Source organism: Mus caroli, unplaced genomic scaffold (assembly GCF_900094665.2).
Source record: "Mus caroli unplaced genomic scaffold, CAROLI_EIJ_v1.1 scaffold_12311_1, whole genome shotgun sequence".
Taxonomy (NCBI): Eukaryota; Metazoa; Chordata; class Mammalia; order Rodentia; family Muridae; genus Mus; species Mus caroli.
Window position 1 is genome coordinate 1 of NW_018391428.1, and position 11,556 is coordinate 11,556.

General features: G+C 42.0%; 1 protein-coding gene across 1 annotated transcript in view; it reads left to right on the forward strand.

The window, feature by feature from the left end:
* The first annotated feature begins 10,784 nt into the window (after nucleotides 1–10,784).
* LOC110289182 (cystatin-A-like) overlaps nucleotides 10,785–11,556 on the forward strand; it is a 10,272-nt gene continuing 9,500 nt past the window's right edge. Inside the window, exon 1 of the mRNA XM_021155344.1 lies at nucleotides 10,785–10,841. Coding sequence (XP_021011003.1) covers nucleotides 10,793–10,841 — 49 coding nt within the window. The 5' untranslated portion in view covers nucleotides 10,785–10,792. The remainder of the gene's footprint in view (nucleotides 10,842–11,556) is intronic.

Sequence of the window (11,556 nt, forward strand, 5' to 3'; positions counted from 1 at the left end):
AGTGCCCAGGACTGGGTGGGGTGGGAGTGCTGTGTTCTGATGGTGGTGAGTGGTCTTGGTTACTGTCAGTAAGATTCTTATGTTTGCCTTTCGCCATCTGGTAATCTTTGGAGTTAGTTGTTGTAGTTGTCTCTGATTAGTTCTTGTTCCTCAGGTGTTTATGTTAGCCTCTATCAGCAGACATGGGAGACTAGCTCTCTCCTGAGTTTCAGTGTTCAGAGTACTCTCTGCAGGTAGGCTCTCCTCTTGCAGGGAAGTTGCTCAGATATCTGGTGTTCAAACCTGCCTCCTGGCAAAGGGTGTGATCCACTCACAGAGGTCTTAAGATCCTGTGGAAGGTCCTGTGTATACCTTGTGGGTGTCCACAGACTCCACGCCCAAGGTACCCCTGTGCTGGTGTGGACCGGAAGGGACTTGTGCCCCTGATCAGGCCTGGTTTTCTGTTTCCCTAATTAATGCAGTCTCAGGTCCCACACGATTGGATTAGAGCAGCAGCTGTGTTCCACTCACTAGAGGTCTTAAGATCCCGTGGCGGGTCTTGTGGGTTGCTGGCGGGTGTCAGCCGACTCTGCTCCCTAGCTACCCCAGTGCTGGCTGGACCAGAAGGGCAAAGCATAATATTTATTTCAGTAAATATGCTTCTCTAAACTGTACTCTCTGGGCTGTCAACTCTGACATATATTAATGACTCTGAGGCTTGAGATTTTAGCTTCTCTGACTCTAGCTGATGCCTCCCCTCATGCTCAAGTAAGTGGATTCTTGTCTTAGTCTGGATCTCATGCCCTACAATATTGTGCCTGATATTTCAGGGCTTTTGTGGGAACCTGCTCGAGGTTTAATAAAGACAGGGAGACATCTGCATAATTTAGAGCTGTTGACCTTTACTTGGTGTAGTCTTTCAGCTAGCTTCTACCTTTTTTTCTTTTTCTTTTTTTTTTTTTTTTTTTTTCCTGAGACAGGGTTTCTCTATATAGCCCTGGCTGTCCTGGAACTCACTTTGTAGACCAGGCTGGCCTCGAACTCAGAAATCTGCCTGCTTCTGCCTCTCATTTGCACCACAAATGTTGCCCTCACTTCCAGGTTTCCCTTTGCAGAATTCTTCCCCCCATCTTCCCCCTTCACCTCTGAGAGGGTGACCCTCCATTGGGTATGCCCCTACCATGAGGCATCAAGTCTTTACAGGATGAGACCCATCCTCTCCAGACAAGGCATCCCTCTGCTACATATGTGCCTGGGAGCTTGGACAGCCCTTCTATGCTCTTTGGTTGAGTCTCAGTCTCTGGGAGCTCCCAGGGGTCCAGGTTAGTTGACACTGTTGGTCTTCCTGTGGGGTTGACATCCCCTTAAGTTGCTTCAATCCTTTACCCAACTCTTCCATTGGGATCCCTGACTTCTGTCCCATGTTTACCTCTTTTTATCACTGCCTTTCTCAGCCAGCTGGTGGATAAAGCCTCTCAGAGGACAGTCATGCTAGGCTCCTGTCAGTAGGTACAATATAGCATCAGTAATAGTGTCAGCAGTGACTGCCCCTAGGATAGATCTCAACTTGGGTCGGTCACACTGGTTGGACATTTCTTGAGTGTCTGTTCCATTTTTGTTCCTTTATTTCTTTTATACAGGAGCAATTTTGGGTAAAAAATTTTATAGGTGTGTTGGTGTCCCCATCCCTACACTGGGGTGGGGTGGGGTGGTTCTGTCTGCCTAGTGGAGGTGCTCTCTTCAGGTTTCATATACCCACTGTTTGGCATTTTGGTGAAGGTTACCTGCACTGAGTCCTGGGAGCCTGCCTTCCTCATTCCAGGTCTCTGGGATTTCCTAGAGATTCCCCTACTTGCACCCCCAACCCTTAACCTCACCCTACCCCCATCCTCCAACTCCAGCAGCTGAATATTTGTATTCATTCTCCTGGCCCTCTGTGGCTTACTCCTGTCTCTTACCATACATGATCCTCCCCTCCCCTTTCTTTACCTCTCTGCTCTCCCACCAAGATCCTTCCCTCTTTGTGCCTCTTATGACTAATTTGTTTAATTTTATAAGTAGGATTGAACCACCCTCATTTTGGCTTTCCTTCAGATAGACAAACCCTTAGCCAAACTAACCAGAGGGCACAGATACAGTATCCAAATTAGGAAATCAGGACTGAAAAGGGAAACATAACAGCAGAAACTGAGGAAATTAAAAAAAAAATCAGATCCTACTATAAAAGTCTATATTCAGCAAAACTTGGTCTAGATGAAATAGATGATTTCTTAGATACCAAAGTTAAATCAGGATCAGATAAACCATCTAAACAGTCCCACAATCCCTAAAGAAATAGCAGCATTCATTGGAAGTCTCTCAACCCAAAATACCTCAGAGCCAGATGGTTTTAGTGCAGAATTCTAGTAGACCTTCAAAGAAGACTTAATGCCAATAGTTCTCAAACTACTCCACAAAACAGAAACAGAAGGGACACCTCCTAATTCTTTCTATGAAACCACAGCTACACTGATACCTAAACCATAAAAGGACCAAACAAGAAAGAGAACTTCAAACTAATTTCCCTTATGAATATTGATGAAAAAATACTCAATAAAATTCTTGCAAACTGAATCCAAAAACACATAAAAAAATCATTCATCATTATCAAGTAGGCTTCATCCCAGGAATGCAGGGGTGGTAACTAAATGGAGAGAATCTCAAAACAATGCCATTAAAATCAGGGACAAGACAAGGCTGCACACTCTCTTCCTACCTATTGAATATAGTACTCATAGTTCTAGCAAGAGCAATTAGACAACAAAAGGAGATCAAAGCGATACAGATTGGGAAGGAGGAAGTAAAGATTTTACTTTTGCAGATGATATGATAATATTTGTAAGTGACCCCAAAAATTCTATCAGAGATCTCCTATAGCTGATAAACAACTTCAGTAAAGTGTCTGGATATAAAATTAACAAATCAGAAGCCTTCCTCTACTCAAAGGATAAATGGGCTAAGAAAGAAATTAGGGAAACAACACCCTTCAGAATAGTCACAAGTAATATAAAATATCTTGGTGTGACTCTAACCAAGCAAGTGTAAAATCTGTATGACAAGACCTTTAAGTCCCTGAAGAAAGAAATTGAAGATCTCAGAAGATGGAAAGATCTTCCATGCTCATGGGTTGGCAGGATTAATATAGTAAAAATGACCTTCATACTGAAAGCAACCTACAGACTCAATGCAATCCCCATCAAAGTTTCAGCTCAATTCTTCATAGAGTTAGAAAAAGCAATTCTCAAATTCATCTGGAATAATAAAAAACCTAGGATAAAGCTGGGCGTGGTGGCACATGCCTTTAATCCCAGCACTTGGGAGGCAGAGGCAGACAAATTTCTGAGTTCAAGGCCATCCAGATCTACAGAGTGAGTTCCAGGACAGCCAGGGCTATACAGAGAAACCCTGTCTCAAAAAACAAAAGCAAAAACAAAAGCACCCCCTAGGATAGCAAAAACTATTCTCAACAATAAAAGAACCTCTGGTGGAATCTCATCCCTGACCTCAAGCTGTACTACAGAGCAATTGTGATAAAAACTGCATGGTATTGGTACAGCAACAGGCAGGTAGATCAATGGAATAGAATTGAAGACCCAGAAATGAACCCACACACCTATGGTCACTTGATCTTTGACAAAGGAGATAAAACCATTCAGTGGGGGGGGGGGAAGACAGCATTTTCAACAAGTGATGCTGGTTTAACTGGTGGTCAGCATGGAGAAGAAAGAAAATTGATCCATTCTTATCTTCCTATACAAAGTTCAAGTCCAAGTGGATCAAGGACCTCCACATAAAATTAGATACAATGAATCTAGTAGAAGAGAAAGTGGGGAAGAGCCTCAAACGGATTGGCACAGAGGAAAATTTCCTGAACAGAACACCAATGGCTTATGCTCTAAGATCAAGAATTGACAAATGAGACCCCATAAAATTGCAAAGCTTCTGTAAGATAAAGGACATTGTATATAGGACTAAATGACAATCCACAGATTGGGAAAAAATTCTTTCCCAACCCTACATCTGATAGAGGGCTAATTTTCAATATATACAAAGAACTCAAGAAGTTAGACTACAGAGAACCAAATGACCCAATTAAAAATGGGGAAGAGAGCTCAACGGAGAATTCTTAACTGGCTGAGAAATACTTAAAGTAATGTTCAACATCCTTAGTCATCAGGAAAATGCAAGTCAAAATGACCTTAAGATTCCACCTCACATCCATCTGAATGGCTAAGGTCAAAAACTCAGGTGACAACAAATGCTGGCGAGGATGTAGAGAAAGGAGAATACTCCCTCATTGCTGGTGGGATTGCAAGCTGGTACAACCACTCTGAAAATCAGTCTGGCAGTTCCACAGAAAATTGGACATAGTTATACCTGAAGACCCAGCTATACCACTACTAGTCATGTACCCAAAAGATGCTCCAACATATAACAAGGACACATGCGGGGCCGTGGGTGTGGGAGAAAGAGGGGAGTGGGAGAGTGCCCGCATCCTGCCAGAGTTCTGGTGCTCTGGGTGGGCGCATGCGGGAGGACTGCACACTCGGGAGGACTGTGCATGCTTTCCACATGGCCCCAGGTGCGCATCTGGCTGTGTTAAGCTACTGACCCCACACGGCGGGTGGTGGACAAGGGGAAGCCCCAGGTACCAGGTTCTCAGCCTCTGGCATCCCATTCTGGATATGGAGGAGGAACTGAAAACAGAATAGGGGCGTCCAGGAGGCACTCGGCCCCTGGGAGGAAGGCAGGAGAGGGCAGGGGTAGAGGCGGGTGCTGAGTGGTTCCCATGCAGGTGAGAGTCATTAGTCTGGTGCATGGTTGCAGCATAGGAAGGCCTTCTGGTGGGAGGTTAGACATGGTGTGGCTCTTTAGGAGAAAGCCTATCCCATCGTTCAAGCACGGCAGACCATGATCAGAGACAGTCTATTTAGAGCTTAATTGTAGAAAGGCAGGGAGAAAGGAGAGAAGGTAGAAAGAGAGAGGGAGAGGCTGGCCGTGGCCACATGGAGAGAGAGGGGAAGAGAAAGAGAGAAAGAAGGCTAGAGAGTAAGAAAGCTACAATTGGGGCAACAGGAAACAATTGCAACAGTGCTTGAGGGAGGTCCATATCTAACCTTAATGAAGTAATTTAGTCCTTCAACGACTTGAACTTTATACTTGATGGCTTCAAATTTTTCATATATCTCATTGCTTTCTTTTCTCTTCAAGCAGTGGTCTGATCTTATGAGGAGAAAGTGAGAGATGATGTTAGGGCTGTGCTGACTCATCTTACCTGAGTCACGAATCTGGGAACCTCATCCTGCTGAGGGTCCTCAGAGATGCTGATGTTCCTTAGCTGGCTACTCAAGCCTCTAGCCAATTTCAGAACTTGGAAGAGTAAGGCAGGAAAATGTTCTTCAAGAATGTTACTCAGCTTGAGGTATATAGAAAGTTCCAGGCTACTTGGGGTTACCTATTGAGTCCTGCTTCAAATATCAACACACACACACACACACACACACACAAAGAAAGAATGCAAAAACCAAATATAGTCATGATTTGCAATGAGGGCTCCAATGGGTATGTCTATATTTGATCAGTTTACAAAGTAAACAGCATTTAGTGGAGATTTTCTCTGAGCTTCTTCAGATAATTCTAGGGATACAATAACCCCCTTTGGTCTGACACTGTGTGGAGACCTCACTGACCATAGCCTTGGAGGAGTAGATTTTCCTGACTAAATTTCCTGATACAACAAGGACTTTCTGTAGTATCTTCACCTTGGTGTTCTTTGAAGGGGAATTATTGCTATGATTGGCAAGATGGTGCTTAAATATACAGTTTACTGCCTGCTTCTCTGCCTCCCAACCCTTTAGTGAGAGTTGTCCCCTCAAGCTTTCTCCCACAACACAGGACAGATGAGTGACATCTGGGAGCTGAGCCACCACCCTGTACCTGTTCACCTGACAGTAAGGACTTTGCCTCAGTGCCTAATGTCCTGTTTGGTCTTATACCCGTGTTCATTAAAGAGTGCTTAAATAAGTTTTATTTTATAACATTCCGTAGATATATGGATTTCCTCTGGACTTATGTGCTGGTTTTAGATTGTATGTCATCTGAAAACCATATGCTCAAATCTGTTCTTTCAAAATGAATAGCCTGGGTTGACTAGGAGACTATGTAGTTTTTCAACCCTGTCAGAAATCCAAGAACAACTAGTATTACCTGAAAATATAAGAAGCACAAAATATAGCTTACAAAACTTAGCCAATTTATAGAGACTGCTGATCACCTGGACAGTTCCTTCCTTCTAAACATTGAAACGTCGGCCTTCAGCCTTCTGTCCCAGGATCATCTGACAGACCTCAGAGAAAAAGAAAACTAAGGACTAGCCTATTCTGTCTGGGCAGAAGCAAGCTGTCCTAACCTGCAATTGTGTTCTATTTTTGGACAGTATTATGTCTGTAGATGAAATGAAGCAATTCTTGCCTAGTGACTGGAGTCTTGCCACAACTGGAGTAACTCACAGATGCTCAATTTCTTCTTTGAATCCAAGAAAGTGAAAGCTGTCAGGAGCAGACTAGTCTCAACAAGTGACTAAATTACATTAAATGTCACATTCTGTGGATTTCTGGTGTTTTTGAAAACCACCTACCTATGTAAAGTAATCTGGACTGTTCTTTGATAACTACTCTCAACTACTTCTAATTAAAATATCTGAAAATGCCCTAACGGAATGTAAGTATCCTGTGACTGGTTAAGCAATCTTATACCATCTACTGTTTGGCTCTCTGCCTAGAGCCACAGACATATTTTATTAATACCTGAGTAATATCTATCTGTTGATCTCTCTACCAGGAACCAGAGACATTAATAATAAATACCTGACCAAAGCAGGCAATGATTATCACTGCACTCTCTACTCTGGAGTCAGTGATTAATATACTATCTTTGTTCCCAACCCCAGGTGAAATTTCCCACGTGATTCAGACAGAATCTGAATATCAATCTGTCCTAAAAGCAAATAATCCTAATTTTAAATTCACAATTTATTCCCTCTGCCCTAAGAGGTAGGCAACTTCCATTCTTCTTCTCTCTCAGAGCAGCCTGTAATTTCCCACAGCAGAGGACCTCAGCTCTGATAGCAGTTTCTTTATTTCAAAGTTTGCCCCCCACTTGAGTCACAGATTCATTTTTTTTAGCACTACCTAATTACTCACTTAACAAAATAAAAATAAAAAATAAAATAAAATAAAACTCTCTCAGGCGAATAATCTTAAATTCTCTCTCTGTCTCAGAGTAGTCTGAAGCTCCCCACAACAGGGGACCTCAGAGTATGATAGCAGTTTCTTTGTTTCAACTCCTATGCTAGAGTACACGTGACTTGTCTCAGTGCTCACTAAACAAAATTTTTAAAAACCATAAAACTCTAACTCTCAGGCTAATAATCTTAAATTTCCGACCGTGGGGTTTGTGGGTTTTTTTTTGTGTGGTAGCGAGAGGAACTGGGGGGTGGGGTGGGGGTGGGGAGTTGCTGGAGAGTTGGCGGGAAGAGAGACCACCGAGCTGAGAGAACCATGCGTGGGCCATGTGGTCCGCCACTTGCCAGCAGTAGTTCGGAAACGTGCAGGTTCTCTTCTTTAATATTTCCCGCAACGCATAGCAATTTAGTTAGTCCCTTTAGCTCTTTCTTCTTAATGTGAAATTAAAGAGTTTTCCTTGGCATCCTATTTAAGGACCTAGATCCTCCAAGCCTTCTAGGGTGCCGGATATCGGTGCCTGATATCTGATTCTACAGGAAAGTGAAGTCGTGGGTAGGAGTGCCCACACTCTCAAAGACCTTGGAAGAAATCTGTGGTGAGCATGGCTCCTCTCTGAACTCCCTGTGCCAAAAATGATATCATGTTGCATCATGAGGAAGGACATGTAGCACCAGAGTTTCTAAATACCGTAAACCTCGAAAACTTCTTTTAAGAGACTAATTAATAATGTCAAGGCTGGTTGCTTAGGATCTACCCTACTTTAAGAAGTTAATAAAACTGTCTACAGTGGAATTTTTTTTGGAGTTTCAAAAATGTATATCTCCACACGTGAAGAATAAAATGGCAAACACCTTCGTTTCTTCTACGGATTTTCTTGGGTTTGTTGTGTTTTTGGAGTCAGGGTTTCTGTTTCACAGGCCCTGGCTGCCCTGGAACTAACTCTGTAGACCAGGCTGGTCTCAAATTCACAGATGGCTACCTTCATCTGCCTCCCAAGTGCTGGGATTATAGACAAGGGATATCGTGCCAGATGGTTATCTATTTTTAGAAGGGCTTGCATGTAGCTAAGCCTGGCCTGGAACTCTGTGGCTCAGGCTGTCCTAGAACTCACTATGAACCTTGAACATCTTACTCTTCTGCCTCTACCTCAGAGCCCTCAGATTATAGGCATGGCCTTGAGTGTCTGATTCTTCTGCCTCTGCTTCCCAAGTGATGGATTTATAGTCAGAAGTAATTATCAGATAATATCTCAATCATGTAAATGGTAAGGTTACTCTGTTGTAAACCGGCCCGTGGCCTACATGAACGGAGTATTTCTGGAAGGCAGGCTGGGGCTGAAAGAGACTTATTAGACTGCGAGAGAAGATAATGAAGCCAAGACAAATTTTTCTGATCAAGGCCCACGAGTTTACTAAGAGACTATGCTTATAAGGGGGAAGGCCCATCCCCCCCCCCCCCCCTGCCAGTCCATTCTTGGTGCTTTGAGCCAGCCTGTGGGCGATGTGCAGAATAGGATGTGTCTCTGGAATGTCTCAAGGGTCTCTCAGCACGTAGCAGAGTCTCAGAGAAGAGCAGTTGTAGTTGACATAACAATATAGCCATCTAAGTCGGAAGGCTACACCCCAGGTGATCTCATATTCAGTGGCAGCAAAGTCTGAATCAGCCTGCTTCAAGACTGGGGGAGGATACACTACTCTTTAGAAGAATTGTTGGATGTCAAGAGGGAAGTGCTAGGGATAACAGGGAATAGGGCATTGGGTTCAGTTCTGAGTGACAGAGACATTGATGTCTGTTACTTTGTGTTCTTCTGTATTTAAACAGTCTAGAAATCAAGATAAACATGAAACACACACATCTATAAACAGCCCAAATCCTTCTTCCCTGAGGGCTGAGAGTCTGTCTTTAACAACAACAATAACAACAACAATAGGAAAAAAACCCTGCTCAATCGCCTTTCTTTAGATTATAAAACCCAGTGTCTGGCAATCTTTGTATAACATCAAGATTAGAAACTGAAAATATTTTCTGTGTTAATAATGGAAAACAACACAGCAGAGGGTGTTGGTACCCTATATGGTACTTGCATTTTACAAGTCATGTTTTGAAAAAATCGTAACATACAAAGAAGCTGCCCTCTCCCCTTCCTTAGGCTTCCCTTGCACTTGAGAGTCAGTTGCAGTGATTTCCCATCACAAACAAATGTTTCCTGTTGTTTACTAGTGCACATAGCAGTGTGCCCTTTCAACAAGGCCATTCTCCTGCATAGCCAAAACCCAAAAATCCAGAGCAAGACATGAACACTGGTGGCACACTGACATCTTGTTCCCAGGTGTCACTCAAACATCTCAAGTTGTTGCAATAATGACCTTTATTACAGAGGTTCCATTCAGAGTCATGTATTCCATTTAATTCTGTTTTCTTTTAAAATTCCTTTAAAAAAAAAGGATTTATTTATTATTATATCTAAGTACACTGTAGCTATCTTCAGATGCACCAGGAGAGGGCGTCAGATCTCATTACAGATGGTTGAGAGCCACCATGTGGTTGCTGGAATTTGAACTCAGGACCTTCGGAAGAGCAGACGGTGCTCTTAACCACTGAGCCATCTCTCCAGCCCTCTTTTAAAATTCTTATTCCATTTATTCATGTGTGTGTGTGTGTGTGTGTGTGTGTGTGTGTGTGTGCGCACGCGCATGCTTAGCACCACAGATTAAGCCCTGTGTCTGCACTTTCCACATCTTTTACATATCCTAGGAAGTTTTCTCTCTGGATTACAATCAGAGAAAATATTTTCCTATGGATCTTTGTCTACACTCCATTAAGAAATAACCTGGTCTTCCATAGACATAGCATCAGATATTCTGAACTCTCATACTTCTAGCTGTTGCCTGTCTTATCATAGCAGCATTGAACACATTAGACCCAATATCTACCGTAGTATTAATGCATTCATAACCAGATTCATTATGCAAGTCTGGTCTTTGAAGGTCTAATAGCCTTTTTTTTTTTTTGCCTTCAACATTATTGTTCTCAAAAGTTAAAGATTCAATTAATTCTGCTCTTGCATGTGGATCTGATGAAGTTGAAGTTGTAACAAAATAATCACTATAAAAAAAATCACTCAAAGCTTTATCTGAACCCTGAGTTTTCTTGGTAAATGATTCAGACTGTCTTCACTGCTGTTCAACCTTGTCCCAAGCATTTAAAGCTACTGTAAGACATTGGTCTAAGGTGAGATCTTCAAATAGAATCTGCAATTGTAACTCAGCGTATTCACCTGCACCTAGCAACTGACCCTTGGAAATATTAACCCTTCCAGTCCCATTATGTTGTTCCATAGCCAAGCACTTCTGTCTAGCATGTCAGCCATCGTAGTTGAGGCCCAGCTTCTAAGATAGCTGTTATTAAATCTCATTCTTTGGAATTACATGATTTTGCATTGCTTAATATTTAGTACCTGTTTCACATATGGTGAGTGCATGCTATATGCTATAATCTCCTCTTTAAATCTCCTTGGATCTACCATTCCTATGGACTGGCATCCAAATTCATCATACCCTGTGGGTTACTCTTCCAGAGGTAATTGTTTTATGGTAGCTGGAAAAATTTAGTGTAGTTTTTTTAATAATCCCTCGTAAGGTTAATTTTAAAAGTTGTCTAGTTTTTCTTTAGCCTGGCTAGCTCCCAAATGAATGAGGCTAATACTAATTTGAGGGTCAAGTACAAAGAGATTGTCTCCTTTCTTCTTTACTCTGATGTTTTTTAGAGAGGACAGAGAAAACTGTGATCAATGTAAATAGTTCTATGATAATAATTAAAATGAAACCCTATAGGGTATCAATGCCCTCTGCTGTGTTGTTTTCCATTATTAACACAGAAAATATTTTTAGTTTCTAATCTTGTCAATTCTTTCTTTCTTCAGTGAATTTACCTCATTTTCAAGTTTAAAATTTCCTTCTATGACTGTCAATACTCAGTTTCTTTCCTTTTGCAGCATCTATGCACATTTACAAAACATTTCTTCTTACTTCTCTTTTATTGCTACAAAACGTAATGTTTATTCAGTACTTAAGCTTCTTTAAACTGTCCTCTGGGTACTGTCAACTCTGAGCATACATTGAGTTCTGGAATTTCAGTTTCTCTGACTCCAGCTGATGCCTTCCTGTCATACTCCCATGCCTGGATTCTCTCCTCTGGTTCTTGTGTCTAGAATTCATATTCTTTTTTTTTTTTTTTTTTGGTTTTTTCGAGATTGGGTTTTTTTTTTTTTTAGCTCCGAGTTTGATTATGACTT